The sequence below is a fragment of the Sebastes fasciatus genome, chromosome 16 (assembly GCF_043250625.1).
Source record: "Sebastes fasciatus isolate fSebFas1 chromosome 16, fSebFas1.pri, whole genome shotgun sequence".
Classification (NCBI taxonomy): Eukaryota; Metazoa; Chordata; class Actinopteri; order Perciformes; family Sebastidae; genus Sebastes; species Sebastes fasciatus.
This window is the reverse complement of record NC_133810.1, coordinates 1,853,058-1,875,932: the sequence shown is the minus strand read 5'-3', so window position 1 is coordinate 1,875,932 and position 22,875 is coordinate 1,853,058. Positions and strand designations below refer to the sequence as shown.

The 22,875-nt window shown below is 39.9% G+C and overlaps 4 protein-coding genes and 1 long non-coding RNA gene across 8 annotated transcripts in view; 4 read left to right on the top strand and 1 right to left on the bottom strand.

Annotated features, from left to right (window-relative positions):
- Positions 1 to 4,607, top strand: part of LOC141753169 (uncharacterized) — a 33,782-nt gene extending 29,175 nt beyond the window's left edge. The window contains exon 3 of the long non-coding RNA XR_012590402.1: positions 4,597 to 4,607. This is a non-coding gene — a long non-coding RNA (uncharacterized LOC141753169). The remainder of the gene's footprint in view (positions 1 to 4,596) is intronic.
- The window catches only part of LOC141753168 (rap1 GTPase-activating protein 2-like), a 467,886-nt gene that overhangs the window by 16,238 nt on the left and 428,773 nt on the right, over positions 1 to 22,875 (bottom strand). The window lies entirely within an intron of this gene.
- On the top strand, positions 9,629 to 10,591 carry LOC141752495 (odorant receptor 131-2-like). Its single transcript, XM_074610491.1, has one exon. The coding sequence runs from the start codon at positions 9,629 to 9,631 to the stop codon at positions 10,589 to 10,591; it is 963 nt and encodes a 320-aa protein (XP_074466592.1).
- On the top strand, positions 13,989 to 17,125 carry LOC141752494 (odorant receptor 131-2-like). The gene is made up of 2 exons (XM_074610490.1): positions 13,989 to 14,003; positions 16,418 to 17,125. The coding sequence occupies exons 1-2, from the start codon at positions 13,989 to 13,991 to the stop codon at positions 17,123 to 17,125; spliced, it is 723 nt and encodes a 240-aa protein (XP_074466591.1).
- On the top strand, positions 19,834 to 20,796 carry LOC141752491 (odorant receptor 131-2-like). The gene has a single exon (XM_074610488.1). It carries the CDS (start codon positions 19,834 to 19,836, stop codon positions 20,794 to 20,796), a length of 963 nt encoding a protein of 320 aa, XP_074466589.1.

The following is a 22,875-nucleotide window of genomic DNA, read 5'->3' as shown; positions in this document are numbered from 1 at the left end:
ACATGCCCTGACACAATTCTTTTTAATGTTTTCTAATAATAACTCATAAAGCATCTCCCCAAAAAAAACAAATTAAGGTGTCAAACACTAACACTCAAGTAACTCAGGGTCGTTTTCACCAGTGAGGGTTAAATGGAATGTAAGATGGACAGGTGGTTTGGTGCAACATCCATAGTGATGCAGGCGTTGTACCGGACCATTGTGGTGAAGGGAGCTGAGCCGGAAGGCAAAGCTCTCGATTTACCAGTATGTCTATTTTCCGACACTCACCTATGGACATGAGCTTTGGGTAGTGACCGAATGAGATTTATCAATTGAAGAGGAGCAGATGGTGGAAGTGAGTTCTACTGGGCGGTAGTCTTTCAGGATACTCTGCAACTTCTACAGGTGCACCATCGAGAGTATCCTGACCGGCTGCATCACCTCTGCCATCCATGGAGGACATCTACACCCAGCGGTGTAGGAAAAAGGCCAACAGGATTATTACAGAACCCAACCACCCCCGCCACAAACTGTTCTGCCTGCTGCCGTCTGGGACACGGTACCGCAGCATCCGGTCCCGCACATCCAGGCTCAGGGACAGTTTCAGTCAGCAGGCCATAAGACTTGTGCGATTTCCACTGTTATATATACAGTATACAAATATATACATATACACCATTGCCAATGACTGCTTTGCTGGAACTGACTTCTGACAAATAAAGAACCTTGAACTTTGACCCTTGACAAGGATAGAGCCCTGGGACATTACAACTGGGAATGGGTTACACCGTATCCTTGATCCTTACACACTGATTTCTGTTTTTGAGGTAGCATAAAGCATAAAGCAGCAGAAGAAAAAAAATGCTTTGCCTATTTTGTAAGAAGAATGTTGTGATTAATAACTCAAGGTTGTGTCAATGTCAAAATCTTTTCTTAAGTCGAGAAATACCGCAAAGTCCGTTCCCCCCTTATCAACTTTAGCTTTGATATTTTCAATAAGGAAACAATTGGTTGTTGCAGTAGACTTATTTGCTCTGAAATCAAATTAAATGGAGTGTTGAGAGGTCACCTGGGTCCAGACCTGGCTTTTTGAGAATAGAAGGGACTGCGGCCATTTTGAGGGAGGAGTTAGTAATGTCCACCGTGATGGGGCACAGGGTAGGAATGCATGCCTTCACCAGGGCTTTGGGCACGGGATCCAGACAGCAGGCGGAGGCCTTGGCTTTGTTGACCAGTTTAGCAACATAAAGAGCATCCACAGGGGAGAAGGAGGAAAGGCAGCACTGAGGCGGGCATGCAGCGGAGATAGCATCACCCTGTGGCTGGCCAGGCATCAGAAGCTGCTGGTGGATGGAGTCCACTCTGGCCCGGAAGAAGTCCAGGAACTTGGAGCAGAGGTTGGGTGGACCTGTGGGGTGGGGGATATTGAGGGGGCGGAGGAACCAGTTGATGGTGGAGAACAGCTTTCAGGGTGATGTTGTTGGGTGCCAATGAGTAGTATTGGGTTTTTGTCCGGGAAAGAGCTTCTTTGTAGGTCTGCACATGATCTTTGAAGGCCTTGAGGTGAACGATTAGGCCGGATCTTTCATAGAGCCTCTCCAGCTGGCGACCAGTGGCCTTCATGGTACAGAGTTTGGTGGTGAACCAGGGGGCAGGACTGGAGAATGAGAAAGTCTGGGTTTTGAGAGGGGCGAGACCAGGCCATCCACCATAGTGTCGAAGGGATCTGAGGTCATATGAGTGACTGTCATGTTAATCAGGGCTGGGGCACTAACTAACCTAATGTTCCTGAACGTGATGGTATGTTTAGTGCCCCGCCTGGGCAGAGGGACAGGAAAGGTTAAGTAGATGGCATGATGATCGGATACAATGATGTCCAGACGTTGCAGATGGGAGGGAGATGTGCCAGTCGAACACACCGGATCCAGTGTGTGACCTTTGGCATGGGTGGGACCATGAACATGCTGTGTGATGTTAAAACAGTCCAGCAGTGACAGGAATTTGGTAGCGAATGTGCAGCTGCTGGAGTCCATGTGGATGTTGAAGTCACCAAGCAGGAGTGTAGATGGAGACATGGAGCAGACAGATGTGAGGAGCTCAGATAGCTCAGACATGAAGGTAGTGGACACTTTTGTGGAGCAGTAAATGAGGACCACCTGGAGCTGTGGGGAGCCAGCTGGAGGGAATGCCCCACACTCAAATGAGGTGACATTGCGTATTGGGAGTTCCTTGACCAGGATGTCAGCTCGATGTATTACAGCCAGCCCACCACCACGACCCAAACAAGGCTTCTGTATATACACAAAGCCCGGGGGTGTGGCTTGGTTTAGTGCGAGGGTCAGCACATGCGTCTCTTTAGCTCCTCTCCAGTGGCTCCCTGTGGATTTTTAAAAAAAATTGTGGAAATGAATAACTGTTTTTTTGTTTACATTTTCATTTTTATTTATCATTGTTGTAGGTCTATGGTATGACAGTACGACGGAGCATTAGGGCCACATTGAGGAAAAAAAAATAAAATCTGAGATTTCGAGAATAAAGTCAAAGGTTTACGAGAAAGAAAAGTCGTTATAAAAGTTATTTTCTTTTTTATCGTAAAGTTCGGATTATCTCGTAATATTCTGAGTTTATTCTCGTAATATTATTACTTCATTCACGTAATATTACAACTTCTTTTCTCCTAAAGTTATGACTTTATTCTCGTAATATTACGACTTTTTTTCTCGTAATATTATGACTTTATTTTCGTAACATTACGACTTTATTCTCGCTGAGGCAGATGTGGGCGGAACGACACGGTCAACATAGACAAGTGGCCTCAGATTGCCAACGCACACGTCTGGTTTGTTGTGATGATATTGTTGCTGTGCGACAGAGCAGCTGTCCGACAGTACAGATGGAATAGCATGGTCCGAGTAAACACACTGCAACCCACGCAGGGGTCTGATGTTATGACATTGAGGCAGTCTATGATGATGTGATGGTTGAGGTTCAGGAGCTCCAGTGTGGAGTATTTTATGAACAGCATTGTAGCAACAGAGAAGCGCCTAGAAAACCGCGAGCCGGAGAAGAGGCACCCAGCCTCGGACTACAGCAGTGGTACAGCAGTGAAGCCAGAGCAGGATGATGAGTCGAGGAGAGACCATGAGGATAGTCCTGGTATTGAGGTAGAAAATAAACCACTCATGGTGTACAGAGTTGGAGAATTCACAGTTTATTGTGTACGACGGTGGATCGCTAGCTAGCTATGGTAAATGGACATGCATTTATATAGAGCCTTAGTTTTTCATTCACACACACTGATGGCACAGCCTTCGGGAGAAGTTTGGGGTTAAGTATTTTGCTTGGCCATCAGAGTGGGTGAGTAAACAGAGCCGCAGCAGTGCAACTATCAATCTGACAACACAGGACTGGAAAATTATAGGATTAAGCCTGGGCCACACAGCGCGCATCATGCTCGCGTGACGGCAACGTCGCGTGTTGTTTTTTATTTCGGCGTCCATGTTAACAGGTTAGAGTGGACACACTGCCCGCATGAGACGCACGTCAGACGCGCGTCAGACGCGCGTCAGACGTGCGTCTATTTTATAGAATAGAAGGCTCGCCTATTTTTCACGCTTGCCGCTTACCTCTCGGCTGCGTCTCCCAGCAGCAACAGACAGTGAAGGTGATCTATTGACAGTATATGAGCAAGATTACTACAGTTTCCATGTCTAGACATCTGTAGAATATGTCACTGACCATCAATATTTTACACTTCCTATCTAGATTTCAAAATAAAAGTCCTCTAGCGTTTTTAGTGCACAGAATCATTCATTCATTAACACAATGCTTTTATTCTGAAATACTCTAAATAAAGCAGTTGTCTACTTGCAGGTTTCCATCAAGTTAAAATAGTACAGGCTTTTAATTATGTAAACACTGTAGTAGTCATAGCAGAAACCCTACATATGCTATACATATAATAGACTGGGTTAATAGATTATAAGAACATCAGGTGATAGTTGGCAGTATTTTTCCGATGCGCTCTCTCTCTCTCTCTCTCTCTCTCTCTCTCTCTCTCTCTCTCTCTCTCTCTCTCTCTCTTTCTCTCTCTCTCTCTCTCTCTCTCTCTCTCTCAACAAACACCACGTAACTTTATTGTTCTTTCTTTTAGAGGTGTTATTTAATTTTTTTAAAGATATTTAATAATAATTTTCGTTTTCTAAAGGTTAACAAATAACGAAACTGTTTATTTTGCTTTGTTTTATAATAATAAAAAAAAAAACACTTTACTTATATTTATCATTCTGAAATACTTCAGGTGTTTTTCTCCATCAAGGCGCAGTTCAGCAACAAGGTGGTGAAAAGCTCCAAGTTGCCTGAGATGTCGGAACATCAGCATTTATAATGTAAATTGCTGTCCCGCCCCAGATGTAAATTAAGTCCTTTTCGATAAAAGCCGCAACCTGGAATGCTGTAGAACAGGAACCCGAAACCCCCTGGAAATGTTGTTTAAAACTGTGCCAGTCAAAGTGAAGAGGGATTGCTGTAGGCTCTCTCTTACTACTAATGTATTTATTTATTTTTTTGTATTAATATATAGCCCACAGAAATCCCTCTTCACTGTCAATGAAGAGGGATTTATATATATATATATATATATATATATATATAGCCCATAGAAATCCCTCCTCATTGTATATATATAAATCCCTCTTCACTGACAGAAAAGAGGGATTTATATGGGCTATATATTAATATTTATGTATGAATTTATTTGCTTGTTTTTAATAATATTTACAAATTACCACACAGTTCTTACCCTTTTTTGTCTTAAATAAATATAAATCACATTTATTATGAAGTTAAATGGCCATTAAAAGGCAAACTCTATGTAGAAAGAAAGGGCTGTCAGCAACAGCAAAAACACAGCTGACAGGTAGCTGAGACGCTCCCGAGACGTGGGTAACTCGCGTCTAGTGTGAACACCCTAGGTGGGCATGACGCGGGCATGACGCGGCCACGACGTGACGCTGCCGTCACGCGAGCATGATGCGCGCTGTGTGGCCCCTGCGTAAGGCGTAGAAGGTCTGCACCTTCCTTCTTGAAGAAAAGCACAGATTGCAGCAACAAAAGCAGTAAAAAACATAAACTGAGTCGGATTGAGAAGCATACACGCCAGCATAGTCTCACATCCGGGTCCAAAGAAACACCCATCCATATAAAATAACAGTATAATAATGAACTTCATTTTACAGTATGCTAAAAACTAATGTAGTTAGTTTTACAGTCATTTTTACCGTGGTATGAAATAGGCCTATAACAACTACTGGATAATCGTTGCCAGTAACTTTAAACATCTTATTATACCCCCGCGACAACGTAGTCAGGGGTATATAGCGCTCCACGTGTCCTTCCGTTAGTCCGTTCACATGTCACACTTTCGTTTCCGGAGCAGAACTCGAAAACTATTTAACTTAGGAACTTCAAAGTTGGTAAGATGGTTGACAGTGTGGTTTAGTTGTGCCTTTTGGGGTTTAGATGTCCAGGGTGCCCAACATTTTTAAAAATTTGGGCCAAAAACTGAGATTTTTCTTTTTTACTTAGAGTTGCAGCTTGAGCATTTGACTACTCCCCTTCAGTAGGGTCAAGCAGTGAGCCATGTTCACTTTTACCTTGTACATAAGGACAGTACTTACTGTATTTATGTTAAAATCAAAGTCTGGATAATAATAAATTATTTGAAAGCCAAAAATAGAGACAGGCAATGGAAGCATTGAATGCAGCGGGGGGGAAAAGTAGACAGTGGTAGAAAGATTACATCACTCATTTCTAAACTGATGATCATGCTTACGTAATGAACGTCCTGTGAAGTTGGCTTGAGAACAAAGAATATATACCGTCCATGCAGGAAAAACAGCACCAGATCTGCTCTGCTCTTGTGTAAATGAACGTTACCTCCAACCTCCTGACCTGACTGCTCAACATTGATGGATAATTTGAGGTTCAGCACTCAAAAGGTTTTTGTGGTGAGGGATAATTTTTAGCTTCTTTGGCATGATGATGTGTACTTTGTATGTTATGTAGTTTACATGTTTTTTTTCAGACATCATTCTGTAATGTTGTCTTTGCTGCAGCCTAAGGCCAATATCACTGTGAATTTGCAGTATCAAGCTCCCCATGAGACAATGCTATTTGGCATGTTATCCGTTGGGTCAATCTGCTCTTTCTTCTGCATTAACTGTGTTTTGTTGTTCACTCTGAAGAGTAAGCAGGTGTTTTGTGAGACATCCCGATATATCCTGCTGTTCAACCTGCTCTTTGCAGACACTGCTCACCTGGTATCAAACCTTCTGCTTTACTTACTGTCTTTGCTGATAAAAATTCCATATTATGCATGTGGTGTCCTAGTTCTGTTCTCAGTTTTCACACAGTCAATCTCCCCTCTCACCCTGGCTGTGATGTCACTTGAGAGATATGTGGCTGTATGCCATCCACTGAGACATGCTACCATCTTCACCATGAGAAGCACAGGAATGGCCATTGTTGTGGTGTGGGCCTTCAGTTTTATCCACATCCTCATTCGAGTTTTTATGCTGGTGTATGTGTTCACAAAAATCTCCCTAAATCTGCATGCAAATGACTTGTGCTCTAAAGAAAACATTTTTTTCTCACCAATCTTTCATGATTTTGAAAAAGCATATGCCAGCACTCTCTTTCTGTCAGTGGGTGTAGTAATCGTCAGCTCCTACATTGGTGTAGCGCTTGTAGCCAGGTCTGCCTCAACAGACAAAGTGTCAGCTAGAAAGGCTCTTCAAACGCTTCTACTTCACCTCATTCAGCTAAGCCTCATTCTCATCGCCTCCTTGTTCTCCACCATCATTATAGCCATAGCCAGAACTGTGAGGAGATCCGCCCTTATGCGGATTTACAATGTATGCTTTGTGTTCTTGAATATCCTTCCAAGGTGTTTGACTACACTCATCTATGGACTCAGGGATCATACCATCAGACCCGTTCTCATGCAAAATCTGTGCTGTTGGTGGAGATGCTCAGTGTTCCTCAACAAGAGCCAGTGACAATTTGAAGTGAATGCTTTTCAATAAACAATCCAGTTTTCTATGTGACATGTACAAAGCAATTTGAATTTGAAATTTGAAAAGAAAAGATTTTTGAACATGGTACACTATTCTCAAGGATGTTACTACATATTCAAAATCACAATGATAATAATACAAATCTGTGTTTGTGAACCAATTAAAGAAGTGATGATCTGAAGAAAATCTTTAAATTAATTGCATTCACTACATGTCTTAATTATTCATATAATAAATTTGTAATAACATGTATGTGTTGTTCTTGCATGTCACAATACTTTACTCATTTCTGTTTGTCTGTGAACTGTCCTCAGATAGTTATGATTATGACAAGCAAACAGTGAAACTAAACTGTATAGACGAAAAGGGACATATCGCTTAAACATGACATTTGGTAAGAAGTATGTACAAATATCAATAAAATATTCTTCGATTTTTAATCGAGTAAGATATTAACAATGCATGCAATTAGTCTGAGTTTTTTTAAATGAAGTTTCCTACATACAAGAGCACTGTGTAGCACAGTGCCAACTATATATATTCACACACACATATGAAATACAATTAAATACCATCGTAACAGTTTGGTATCCATGTTTACAATAATGCACCATTCATGATAATGGTTAGACTGGCCTTGTCACAGCATATTAATTCAGAGTTATCATATTATTACCTCCACGGCCGCAGCCTGCATCATCAGCCCCCCCTGGTGGAGGCCAAGTTGCATTCCCCCTGTGCCTGCAACACGGCAGCACAAGGGCTCCGTCCAGCAACTCAAGGGGCCCCACCACAGTCCAATCAAGCTGGTGATTCTCAGCCAGCTCACTCATTTCCAACTGGTCTATCCTCCCCACCTCCCATCATCCCTAGGCCAGCGGACATACGTCCTTCAGTTAATGTCCCCATGCCAAAGGGAGTTGAAAAACTAGAGGCAAATCCTCTAACAGAGAGGCAGGATGGTGTACAATAACTGCAACCACCTGGCCTGTGTTTGTTCTAACTGCCGCTTCCTTAACGCCTGCTGACATCACTGCAGCACACATATTCTGATAGCCCAGTTTGTCCTAGTTTGTAAATGTCATGATTGTGCATTACGGTGTTGAGATTCTACATGAATTATTACAAAAAAAGACCGTGCGGTCCAAAAAAAGCAAAAAACGGTGTAGGGTCTAATGTCAGAGGATATGCAATATGTTGCTGTGGAAATAAAGCCTTGATTGAATCAAAAACGCATTTGGTATTGTGTGGAAAATGCATTTTTAAAATGTTTTTTAACTTACGATTAATCGAGTGATTGATCGTTAATGTTGCAATGATTGATTAAGGATTTAACAATCACAAGGTGTTTACAGGGGTTACTGTTTATTTATTTATTACTGTTTATTTATTTATTGGTTGCTTAATATTTATTCTGTATTAGTCTATCTTCCTATTTTTTCTGTAAAGAATAATGCAAATTTGTGGATATTTGATTTTGGGTATAAGAATAATGTATGCATGGTCGGACGCTGTGTATTGCATACATGTATATATGTCTATATATACGTTTATATATATGTATACGTGGTATGTAATGTGTGCATGTAGTGCAATGTGCGGTGTATATATGTATATATACATATATATATATGTGTATGTATGTGTATGTATGTATATATTGAGGGTTGTATTGCATGTGCTTATTGTATATTATAAATTGTATATTATAAATAATAATTCGCGCATATAAGAAAAGATAACAAATAGTCAATATGATTAAGATAAATATGTAAGTAATGAATTGGTATTATGATTAAGTTATATTATAAATAAATTTATATTTTGATAAGGATAATTATATCAGTAATTAATTTATATTTCTGTATGACACAGATTAAAGGTAATAATTATATTTAGAATAATTATAAATAATAAATATAGTTAGACAACTTTAGGTAAATTGAATTAAAGTATACGGTATGTATGGCTCAATAAGGAAGCTGGTTAATAATTAATAATTGACTTATGGAGAAGGGGTGGGATTAAATAAGTTTATACTTCTCACTCCTTTTCGAATATGTAAATCAAGGCATCAAGTGTTGACTATTTATTTTTCTTATGCTTTTCATTGTATGTAAATATTACTTGTTTCTGACTGTCCACTTGTTGGTATGATCGTTCTTTTTCTTTATTTTTTATTTTATTTTTTTGTATTCTACATGTTCGAAATAAATTTTGAAATGAAAAAAATTAAATGAAGGAAAGTACTTAAAATTTGCAACCCTATAACCCATTACACCTTTTTTAACAAAGCTGGTATGTGATTGTGTCAAGGGAAATGATGTAACGACAGAGCTCATAAACAATTGGTGAGGTAAGGCAAACCCTGCAGACCAGCATCTACCCTGATAAAAGTATGTGGATGATTTGGAGCTTTGCATGTGAACTCAGTGGCATTTTCTACTGAAAAGATGACATGTCTTCATTGTTGTAGGAATACAAACTGAAAGAGCGTCCATTTGTTTTTTTTCCTGTTGGATTACATCAAGAGGTTTAACATTTGTATGTCTCTTCAATGTTTCTCTAAGATGTCAAATGCAATTCAATCTCAGACCAACATCACTGTTGGGCTGGGGTTACTGGAAACAGTGTTATTTGCCACTCTGACTACAGTACCATGCTGTGTGTTTATCTTCATTAATGGGACCATGTTATTCACCTTGAGGAGTAAATTAGTGTTTCGTGAGACCTCCCGTTACATTCTTCTGTTTAACCTCCTTTTTGCAGACACTGTACAGCTGGCACTGAGTCAGTTACTGTACCTCCTGGCTGCTTGTAGAGTAAAACTGACATATCCTGTATGTGGTGTTCTCAGCATGTTCTCCAATCTCACATTTGTAATCTCCCCTCTCACACTGGTGGTGATGTCTCTGGAGAGATATGTGGCTGCGTGCTACCCACTGAGGCACGCTACCATCATCACCATCAGAAACACAGCAGTGGCTATCATTGTGGTTTGGGCCTTCAGTTCACTAAATGTCCTCACACAAGTTCTTTTACTGTTAGATTTTCCATTTGATGACCTGGAGAGCCTGCAGATGGAATATTTTTGTGCCAGAAAAAACATGCTGCTTGGCCTAATGTCTGATGATTATGACAAAGCGTACACCTGTTTTCTGTTTGTATCAGCTGGCATGGCAGTCACTTCCTCCTATATTGGTGTGATGATAGCAGCCAGGTCAGCCTCCACAAACAAATCTTCAGCCAACAAGGCTCGTAATACACTGCTGCTGCATCTGGTGCAGCTGGGCCTCAGTCTCTCTTCAACTATATACAACCCCTTGCTTATAGCACTCTCAAAGGTCCTAGACAGGATAGTCTTGGTGCGCATTCAGATTGTTATTTATGTGTGTATTGTCATCTTTCCCAGATGTCTGAGTACTCTTATCTATGGCATCAGAGACCAGACCATCAGACCCATCCTCATATGCCATCTATGCTGTCGACTGAAACACTCAGTCATCCCAGCCAAGGCTGGGCTCTCACTCTAGAATACACAGAATGAATATTTGTGAAGTCTATCTTAAAACAATGCATAATAAAGGTTTAAAACACAATATTAATCTAACTTAATAACTAAACTAAACACAGTGTGTGTGTGTGTGTGTGTGTGTGTGTGTGTGTGTGTGTGTGTGTGTGTGTGTGTGTGAGAGAGAGAAAGAGAGTGAGGGAGAGAGAGAGAGAGAAAGAGAGGGGGGGGGGGGGGGGGGAGACAAGATGACTACTTGTCTCAAGATGTCTGCATGGCCTACAGACAATATGGCTGACTCTGTAAAACTACAAATATGGCTGTATCAAAGATGGCCGCCAGTCACTACATGGCCTCTTTGTTCTTTGGAACATATTTGCTCAGGAAGAACAAAGGGGGTGTGATGTGGGGGTTGAGATTCTCTGAATGTGTATTTTTGTGTTTAAAACCAATTCAGTTTATGTATGTGATCTTAATATGTGTCAGATAATGCAGTGGGTTAGAAAAGATGGTTAGTCTACATGTAAGACGTTTTGTCTATGTATAGCATAACTAAACACATCAGATGTGGCAAAGCCAGCTACCCAAATATCCTTACTGGTTACTCTAGCCTATGACTCATTCAGACATACGTGTGAAAATGGATTCAATAAAATCAAAGGGCTCTCCATTGTTCTCTCTCTTTCTCTTTTGGCCCCGGAGCAAGCTACCAAGCTGCAGAAACAAAGGATTGGACGAGTTTACCTCCAAACTGCACAACTGGATCTCAACACAGCAAAGACTATGACACTGGAACCACATCCTTCTCCAGCCTGGCTCCTCCAACTTCAACAGATGAAACTGCCACTTTTTCTTCCATGAACTGGGTAACGTACTGGACTTATCTTAGCACAGTATTAGCACAGCAACAGCATATGGCTAAGCAAGACTGTTAACTTTGAATTCGGTGAATGTACCTATATTTATTTGGTTTAATGCTATGATATTGCTGTGATATTATTTGTAGTCAGTATATTTGGGTAGCTGGCTTCGCCACATCTGATGTGTTTAGTTATGCTCCACATAGACAAAAGGTCTTGCATGCAGACTAACCATCTTTTCTAACCCACCGCATTATCCGATACATATTAAGATCACTTACATAAACTGTGAATTGGTTTTAAACACAAACATACATATTCAGAGAATCTCAAACTACCACATCAAACACTGTTTGTTCTGACTGAGCACATGTGCTCAGACAAGACAAAGAGGATGTGGTGAGGTCCTGGTGGCCAACTTTGATTTAGCCATCTTTGTAGATTTACAGTGCCCGCCATATTGTCTTTAGGCCACACTCAGCTGCCATCTTGAGACAAATAGCCATCTTGTCTTCATCTCTCCTCTCTCTCTCTCACACACATTATGGTGCCCTATGTGAGGCATATTATTAATTTTCAGTATAATTTTGGTTAAAACCAAAACAAATCTTATTCCACTTCTTAACAAACCAAAACTGTTGACATTCTACACCACTAGTCTTCCACAGGAGTAGACATCCAGCTGTACTAATAACAAGTACATTGTGTTGCGAATATCAATTTGAGAGATTGTGATTATTATTAACACTTTAAACCCTCATAGTGTTACTTTAAGAAATTGCTATTGCTGCTAATTCAAGTTAACCTTCTCTGTAGAACTTGAAAGATTTTTGGTTCAGCATTTGAATACCAGGTATTCAATGCAATCTAGCCACAATCTGTCACAATTTCCTTTTAATTTGAATTTTCCATTAATTAAGATACACCACAGCGTGTCACCGGCCCTGTGTAACATAAAGAGCTTGTATCTGGCTGTTACTGCCATGCATTCCAGCCTGTGTGTGTTAAATAGAACCTGAGATAGAGCCACAGTGTGCTACAAGCCCTGTGTTATAAGATTTGTATATTTTTGTTACGGCCTTGCATTTCAGTTAGTGCATATTAAAAGTTTGTAAGCAAACTTATTTTGTAAACCTGCATTTACTTTAACTGGCCCTAATATGTTATGCCCACTAGAGCCACTAGTTGGTGCCATAGTCACCCGTCTTCCACAGGAAGCTACTTCCTATAGTATAGGCCAGCACATTATTTGTTAGGCTAGTGTTCCACCCAAGCACCACAACAAGGTGTCCGCTAACGCAACACCATAAACAACAACATTGTTTCTGTAATAGACAACCTGTAGAATTTCACCCTCCATTCCTGGCACAACAGTGGAGAACCCCTGTGTAGAGCTTTTTATTTCCTCCTTAGTACAGAAACTAAACCCTGGCTGCCCTGAACTCATCAACATGCTGAGTTTCAGTGAGTGCAGGAAGGAATTAGAATCGCTACTCACTGACAGGTATGATGCGCAGACCGCATCCAAAGACCCATTGTTGAAATGCTTGCTACTGATCTTTCACAGGCAAACAAGCCTTGCCATTCAGAGTAAAGCAGCCCTGGAAAAGGAGGTAGATTCCTAGGTAGATTGCTTGTCTCCTCCATGAAGTTCAGAGAGCTAATAAGAAAATGATGTGTTACTTAGGAAACCTGCATTAGTCAGAGTCAGATCTTTGCTCACACAGAGAAATTGTTAGGGCTTAGACTAGAATGTCTGTCTCCATCACAGTCATCAGCCATTGTGATTCTGGCTACTCAGATTCACTCTTCTCACTTGATGAGAGGTTAACTCCCTCTCCACTCAGAAGTTAAGGATTTCTAACTGACTCAAAGTACTTGGGAATGAAGTCAGCTCCTCAACCTCCACTGAGAGAAACACTGAAGTGCTACCTGACTTTTAATCTTTCTGATACAGATAGTGAGGATACATGCAGTATATCTTCAAGAAGATATCCTGCCTTATGTTCTTAGCCACTGAGAAATGACACTTTCATCCATGCTCCTCCCTCTGAAGGTTCAGCTTGTTCAGCCTCCTTTCCACTCTGGCACGAGAGTGATGACAGCTGTGAAACCCCTGCCTCCCAGCCAAAGAGAACTGTAGCCATGATACACATGTCCATAGCAATGCTAGCCCAGTCTCGCCTTCATTAGAAAGGACACCACAGTGTTCCACCTTGAAGTTCTTGGGTTAATGGCTAAGGGCATTGAACATTTTGATCCAGACAACTGTGATCATCATGTTGACGACTATGTTAGAGAATTAGATCACAATCTAATCGACTTGCCATATGCAACCCAAAGAGAGAAAGTTAAACTTACGTGGAAAACCAGCTCTAAAGCTGTGCACAAGTTTATAGAGTCACAGCCTCTGAGTGTCAGAAATGACTATAGTGAGCTCCGTCAAGCACTAATAGAAGAATGCTCTTCTACTGCTGACGTGACCACAGCGATGTTTGCAGCCCTCCAAAATTAACATTCTTGTAGTGAGAATGCTAGATTACTACAAACGTTTAAGGTATGCATACTTCCAAGGTAAGAATGCACCAGGCTTAGAAGAAAACGCCATCTTCGAGTCCTTGTTTATGCAAAACCTGCATCCATGTGTACACACCAACATTGTACTCAGGACGCGTCAAGGTAACCCCTCACTGTACGAAATAAGGAAGATGACACAGATAGTTTGGGAAACTGTAGTCAGTTCCAAAAAGAAGGGGAAACCAACTGAGCCTGCGAGCTCAAACACTGAAGCATCATGCAGATCTCCTGATACCTAAAATGATCACTCTCACAACAGGTTGAAGGGGGGTCACGAAAGGCTGCATAAGGACACTGAGCGTCAATGCCATGTCCACCAATTGCGTCAAGATAGCCACTCACACAACAGAAGTGTTAGAAAGCCATACTCAGAAATTCTAATTCAGAATTGGCGTGACCAGCCAAAAGACCGGTCTGACGATGATCGCAACATCTTTGACCACAGTTCAGAACATGGACATAATCTATCAAGCAGCGATAGCGCCACTGAGTGCCTCTCTGGCTCTGGCTACCTGAAGTGTTACAGCCCTGAGCCGTGAGTTAAACATAAGAGCTCCAGAGTGATCTTCCCACAGTACCAGCTAACACGTAGCTAACAGTGAGACAGATGCTTATTTACGGGGCCTTAATTTGCTTTATTGTTTTGCTGTTACATAGGCAAACTTGAGTTTGTTAGCAAAAGCAAAAATTCTAAATTCTGATTGGACTCAGACACCACTGCCCAGATTCGCAAGTACACTTGGACCAACTCCTTGGCAGTATCTTGTTATGAGATCACTAGTGCAAAACACTAGCTTAGGACACCACATTATGACCTCACAGAAACAGTCATACACATGTCCTTATCATTGTTTAGGTGACACTCTTTCTCACTAACAAACTTTTCTAACCCGGCACATGTCCGACACACATTAAGATCACATACATAAACTGTGAATTGGTTTTAAACACAAACATACACACTAACTACTAAAACTACCACATCACACAACCCTTTGTACTAATTGAGCACATATGCTCCGAAAGACAAAGAGACCATTGTGTTTGATGTCCTGGTGGCCATCTTTGATTCAGCCATTTTGGTAGTTTCACATGGTCTGCCCTATTGTTTTGTAGTCTGTGCAACCTCAGTCACCATTTTGAGACAGAGGGCCATCTTATCCTTGTCTCTTACACAGACAAACAGACAGGCGCACGCACGCACGCACGCACGCACGCACGCACGCACGCACGCACGCACACACAGATGTTTAGTTTAGTTATTTAGTTGGATTAATATTGTGTTTTAAACCTTTATTGTCTTGTAAATATATATTTGTGGAATATACATGCTGGTCTCTTTAATGTGGCATAAAAGTCAATAATGCACTCCGCTGCTATGAAAAGAACTACGAAATCCTTCAGTTGTTACTAGCTATTGATATGGTGATTTATGGTTATAGTTCTTAATTTAATTATTAATCAGAGTTCCAAATTGATAGTTTAGTATACTTTATGAGACTTATTTATGAGGCGACATGAATTTAATATCAATTTCTCTTTGTTTCAAAGAGTGGTGGCCTCAGGATGATTTAATATACATTAAATCATATTATTCAATATAACTAATAATTATTTTGATAATTATTTATTCCTTTTGATAGTCATTTCAATGTCTTTTGAGCTCATGTACCAACATAATTTGGTGCCCCGTTATTATTTAAATATATTGATAATCTATTAATATTAATTTTGGTGATATTAATAATTATGTTAAATATTGTCTAATAACTAGACTAGATTATTTGCGTCCCCAACAATCGTTAATGTTACCAATGATCAATTAAGGAAAGTGCTTTCAATTTGAAATCCTATCAACCATTAATACATGTTTTAACGATGCATGTATGGGATTGTGTCAAGGGAAATGATGTAACGACAGAGCTCATAAACAATTTGTGAGGTAAGGCAAACCCTGCAGACCAGCATCTACCCTGATAAAAGTACGTGGATGATTTGGAGCTTTGCATGTGAACTCAGTGGCATTTTCTACTGAAAAGATGACATGTCTTCATTGTTGTAGGAATACAAACTGAAAAAGGGTTCATTTGTTTTTTTCTGTTTGATTATATCAAGAGGTTAAACATTTTTATGTCTCTTCAATGTTTCTCTAAGATGTCAAATGCAATTCAATCTCAGACCAACATCACTGTTGGGCGGGGGGTACTGGAAAGAGTGTTATTTATCACTCTGACTACAGTACCATGCTGTGTGTTTATCTTCATTAATGGGGTCATGTTATTCACCTTGAGGAGTAAATTTGTGTTTTGTGAGACCTCCCGTTACATTCTTCTATTCAACCTCCTTTTTGCAGATACTGTTCAGCTGGCACTGAGCCAGTTACTGTACTTAATAGCTGCATGTAGAATAAGGCTGAGTCATATCCTGTGTGTGGTGTTCTCAGCATGCTCTCTTATCTTACATTTGAGATCTCCCCTCTCACACTGGTGCTGATGTCTCTGGAGAGATATGTGGCTGTGTGCTTCCCACTGAGGCACGCTACCATCATCACCATCAGAAACACAGCAGTGGCTATCATTGTGGTTTGGGCCTTCAGTTCACTAAATATCCTCACACGAGTTCTTTTACTGTTAGATTTTCCATTTGAAGACATGGAGAGCCTGCAGATGAAATATTTTTGCGCCAAAGAAAACATGCTACTTGGCCCATTGTCTGATGATTATGAAAAAGCGTACACTTACTCTCTGTTTGTATCAGCTGGAGTGGCAGTCACTTCCACCTATATTGGTGTGATGATAGCAGCCAGGTCAGCCTCCACAGACAAAGCTTCAGCTCATAAGGCTCGTAACACTCTCTTGCTGCATCTGGTGCAGCTGGGCCTCAGTCTCTCTTCAACTATATACAACCCCTTGCTTATAGCACTCTCAAAGGTCCTAAACTGGATAGTCTTGGTGCGCATTCAAATTGTTATTTATGTGTGTATTGTTATCTTTCCCAGATGTCTGAGTGCTCTTATCTATGGCATCAGAGACCAGACCATCAGACCCATCCTCATATTCCATCTATGCTGTCGACTGAAAGTCTCAGTCATCCCAGCCAAGACTGGGCTCTCACTGTAGAATACACAGAATGAATATTTGTGAAGTCTATCTTAAAACAATGCATGTCCATATTTACATCAAAACTCTTTTTGGTCACAGGAATTGTTTTTCTTGTTCAAAATAGAAATGGTTCAAAAGACATCCCTCCCTACTCCTATTCCAATGTGTGAGATGGGAGACAAAATCTACAGTCTTTGTTCTGTCAAAAATGCATTCTAAAGTTTAGCTGAAGCTAATATGAGGCATCAGTAGTCTGGGTTATTGAAACAAAGTGGATACCTTCCATGTCAGGGACTTGTTTGAACAAAATTCCCTCTTTCAGTTACTATCCTTCCACTGCAGCTCTGCAAGAAAACACTGTGTGGGGAAACAAATACCCACTTGATTTAGTTAACTCAGACTGTTGAGGCCTGATAACAACTTTGGTTGAATTTTGGAATGATTTTTTTGCACAGATTGAGGACTGCTGATTTTGTCTTCCATCTCTTCCATTGGAATCACATTAGGAAGGGATTTCTTCAGGGCCTGTACGGATGAAAGCAATAACTACAGCAAAAACTATTTCAATGTACATATGGGCATATGAGTATTGTTTTAAGACGGACTTTAAAAAATTTGAATGTATTCTTTTGATTATTAAAAAAAAGTATTTCTTATTTATTTGAGTATGGCATATGGAATGAACGGAATTTATTTTTAAAATGTTCAAAATGGGATAAGCAGCAATTGATGATGATATTTATGGCCTACTGTATATGAATACTTCTGTTAAATAAAGAAAAAATAATGTGGATATTGCCCATGTGCTATTTATTATGCAACAAAAATAATTAATCTTTTTCTGTAATATCTCTTATTTGATCATTTACTATGACTTTGTTCACTTACATTTCTGCATTAACAAACTCAAATTATAAAATATGTATATAAATAAAGACAAATTAGGAAACTACAAGAGTGTTAACTGCCCTCATTCAAACAAAACAAATGAAAAGCTTGTGTAGTATTTCACTTGATTAACTAGCACTCCAAATAAAGATCATTACAATTTAATTACAAACAACAATTATATCTTCCACCAACCATTAATCTCAATAAAAATGAAGGTGACATACACCTACAAGTTGTAGAATACACTATTATATGAACAATAATTGATAGCATAGTGTTTGGATACACTGAGCACTTTGAGCACTTTCCTTATCCGAAGTGAGGGTCAAAGAACAGAGGGTGTCGTAAGATGTACAGATTGTAAAATCCCTTGAGGCCAATTTGTGATTAGTGATATTAGGCTATATCGACATTACTGGACTTGACACTCTTAAGATGTTATGTTTCATTAACATATGAAGAACTGGAATACACCACATGGCCTTTGTGTGGTTTACGTTAGAAGAAACTGACGTGCAGTAGTTGATCTCATGTGCCTTGCAAACTGATAGAGTTAGGAATTATTGAAGAGGCTCTCTAAGATGAACACCTGTTGTTTTGTTAATATGAATGTAACTTAAGTGGTAAGAGTTAATAATAGTTAGTGTTTCCCTAAAAAATGTCCACGGACATGCTCCCAATAACTACTCCAAGCTGGGTAGGTGCTGCTGCATCATGAGCCATTTTCTTATACAAACTCCTGAAAATGTCCAAACAATCAGGTACAGACGTTGTCCAGATTTGCCCCTACAACTATGTTGTACACAAAAGGAGATGGTCTGTGTCAGACGTGTTCTCACCTACAGGAAATACTTGGTTTGGTTTAGGCTAGGGGTGGCAATTGCAGCAAGAGACTTGAATACGGATGACGCCACATGGCGCGGATTAGACCAGAGTCACGTAGTCGGTTCGTAATTTGGTAATAAACAACTGAGTCTCTTGCTGTTCCTTGAATTTGTCGGACGATTTCAGTGTCGGTCCAGAAATCCAAGAATCTCGTTGTCTCTCCAGCTACACATTTTCGTTGACATTTTTGCTTAAATTACTTTTCTTCTTTGCCCTCGGATGTTTATATTTTCAGGTTTCGCACCAGCCACATGATAGAACCGTCATCAACAAGCCCACTCGCTGGCCGTGAATTCTCCGGACAGTGATCGTCTCCATTCTCACATGGGCACAATCGGATATTACAAAGACTTTGTACTAGGGAGCTGGCAGGGTAAAGTATTTTGAATGTCCGGTTCAACTGATTCTGACATTTGCGTTCTCATATACAGTACAACTCCTTCGGGTATTGTCATTTGATCTTTTTCAATTCAATTGATTTTATATAGCATCAATTCATAACTTAAGTTATCTCGAGTCACTTTGAAAATAGAGCAGGTCTAAACCATACTGTATAATTTCAGGAGAAAAGATTTTCAGGATTGCAGTGCATTTGTGAAAGGGGTTGGGTACGATGACGAGGATCAGGGGATTGAGGAGGTGGTGGTACAGACATTACATCACCTTTTTTTTTTTTAACAATGCTGGCATGTGATTGTCTTCAGAAAAGTGATGTAACAACACAGCTCATAAACAATAGGTGAAGGAAGGCAAACCCTTCAGAGAAGCTTCTACCCTGATAAAAGTATGTAGATGATTTGGAATTTTGCATGTGAACTAATTGCCATTCTCTGCTCAAAAGATGACTCATCTTCATTGTTGTAGGAATACAAACTGAAAAAGGGTCCATGTTTCTGTCTAATTACATCAAGAGTTTAGACATTTTATGTCTCTTCAATGTTTTCTCTAAGATGTCAAATTTAATTCAATCTCAGACCAACATCACTGTTGGGCGTGGGGTACTGGAAAGAGTATTATTTATCACTCTGACCACAGTACCATGCTGTGTGTTTATCTTCATTAATGGGGTCATGTTATTCACTTTGAGGAGTAAATTAGTGTTTCGTGAGACCTCCCGTTACATTCTTCTATTCAACCTCCTTTTTGCAGACACTATACAGCTGGCACTGAGCCAGTTACTGTACTTAATAGCTGCATGTAGAATACGGCTGACATATCCTGTTTGTGGTGTTTTCAACATGCTCTCTGATCTCACATTTGAGATCTCCCCTCTCACACTGGTGCTGATGTCTCTGGAGAGATATGTGGCTGTGTGCTACCCACTGAGGCACGCTACCATCATCACCATCAGAAACACAGCAGTGGCTATCATTGTGGTTTGGGCTTTCACTTCACTTAATGTCTTCACACGAGTTATTTTACTGTTAGATTTCCCATTTGACGACCTGGAGAGCCTGCAGATGAAATATTTTTGCGCCAAAGAAAACATGCTGCTTGGCCCAATGTCTGATGATTATGACAAAGCGTACACTTACTCTCTGTTTGTATCAGCTGGCATGGCAGTCACTTCCACCTATATTGGTGTGATGATAGCAGCCAGGTCAGCCTCCACAGACAAAGCTTCAGCCCAGAAAGCTCGTAATACACTGCTGCTTCATCTGGTGCAGCTGGGCCTCAGTCTCTCTTCAACTATATACAACCCCTTGCTTATAGCACTCTCAAAGGTCCTAAACAGGATAGTCTTGGTGCGCATTCAGATTGTTATTTATGTGTGTATTGTCATCTTTCCCAGATGTCTGAGTGCTCTTATCTATGGCATCAGAGACCAGACCATCAGACCCATCCTCATATTCCATCTATGCTGTCGACTGAAATTCTCAGTCATCCCAGCCAAGACTGGGCTCTCACTGTAGAATACACAGAATGAATATTTGTGAAGTCTATCTTAAAACAATGTATGTCCATATTTACATCAAACTGTTTTTGGTCACAGGAATTGTTTTTCTTGTTCAAAATAGAAATGGTTCAAAAGACATCCCTCCCTACTCCTATTCCAATGTGTGAGATGGGGGACAAAATCTACAGTCTTTGTTCTGTCAAAAATGCATTCTAAAGTTTAGCTGAAGCTAATATGAGGCATCAGTAGTCTGGGTTATTGAAACAAAGTGGATACCTTCCATGTCAGGGACTTGTTTGAACAAAATTCCCTCTTTGAGTTACTATCCCTCCACTGCAGCTCTGCAAGAAAACACTGTGTGGGGAAACAAATACCCACTTGATTTAGTTAACTCAGACTGTTGAGGCCTGATAACAACTTTGGTTGAACTTTGGAATGATTTTTTTGCACAGATTGAGCACTTCTGATTTTGTCTTCCATCTCTTCTATTGGAATCACATTAGGAAGGGATTTCTTCAGGGCCTGTACGGATGAAACGAATAATTACAGCAAAAAAATATTTCAATGTAGATATAGGCATATGAGTATTGTTTCAAGACAGACTTTGAAAAAATGTGAATGTATCCTTTAATTATTAAAAAAATATATTTATTTTTTATTTTAATGTGAAGTGAAAAGAATTTATCTTTAAAACATTCAAGTGGGATTTGCAGCACTTTATGATGATATTTATGACCTACTGTATATACATATATACTTCTGTTAAGTTAAATAAAAATAATGTGGATATTGCCTATGTGCTGTGTCTTACGCAAAAATATTAGAGTAAGAACAAAGTTCATGCTATAAATCTGTGGTGACAAGAATCACATTTTTAATTTCTGGACAAACAGTGCCTCTTGTTATTTCAAGATTTACAGATTTCAATTCATCTTTTTCTGTAAAATCTCAAGTTTGATAATTTACTAGGACTCTGTACATTTACATTCCTGCATTTACATGATACACAAAAATTAGGAATCTACAAGAATGTTATTTAACAGTGGAAAGCAATATGAAAGTGCATAAACAGATTTTAATTATAGAAAGTATCGTATCGGTATCGGTATCGATATTGGTATCGATATTGATATCGATATTGGCGATTCCTGCCCTGTATTACTTGATATCGGATCAAAAACAAAGTTTGTGGTATCACCCACACCTATTAAACAGCGCACCTGCAAAAAAAGAGTGCCAAAATGAATAAAATAAAACGCAAGGGAGGCACAGAGAAAGTACGCGCCAAAAAAAGACAGGCCCTTCAGGCCCAAGGCTGTAGCCCGGAATGTTTTATGAATAGCCCCAGACATTTCACACCCTTTTAGCGATTTGCTGCTCAGAGAAAACTCAGTCAGCGACTTCTCAGCCAGCATCTCTCCTTCTCCTCTCTTGCTGTCGCCAGGTCATTTTGTCATAATTTAAGCCTTTGTGAAGCTCGACAAAATATTTATATAATTCTACAATTTCATTTAGCAGACGCTTTTGTCCAAAGCGACGTACATTTGACAGTTTGTACAACACAAGCAAGGATCTAGATAGGATAGAACAATGTGAGTAAGTTCCAACAGCAGCTTCAAGTCCGATTGGAAACGGGTCGACAGGCAGTACACAGAAGCAATGCACCCTGTGCAATTTTTTTTTCTTTTTGTCATCACCATCATTAACAGTAAATGAATTACACATCTATCCGTCAAATTACCAAGAAGTAGACCCAATATGAAAAGTGCTGGATCTAAAGTAAAATTAATACCCAACACCTGTTTAATTTCCTTTTGAATGTTCTTCCAGAAAGCCAAGAGCTTTGGACAATCCCAAAAATATATGTGCTGAAATAAGAAATGCTTCATCCCTGGACACTTTCAAAAAACACCTCAAGCACCACCTGTTCATCAAGGTCTATGATATCAGCTGACTCTTCCTATATATCACTCTTTTAATTACTTAGCTACAGTTTTTCCTCTGTGTTATTTATTAGTATGATTTTGTGTGCCCTCTTTGTAAAGCGTCCTTGGGTTTCTTGAAATGCGCTATATAAGTCCAATTTATTATTATT

Bases quoted from the DNA above. Each gene is read 5' to 3' on its own strand.
- LOC141752491 (XM_074610488.1), top strand. From the start codon at position 19,834: ATGTCAAATTTAATTCAATCTCAGACCAACATCACTGTTGGGCGTGGG.
- LOC141752495 (XM_074610491.1), top strand. From the start codon at position 9,629: ATGTCAAATGCAATTCAATCTCAGACCAACATCACTGTTGGGCTGGGG.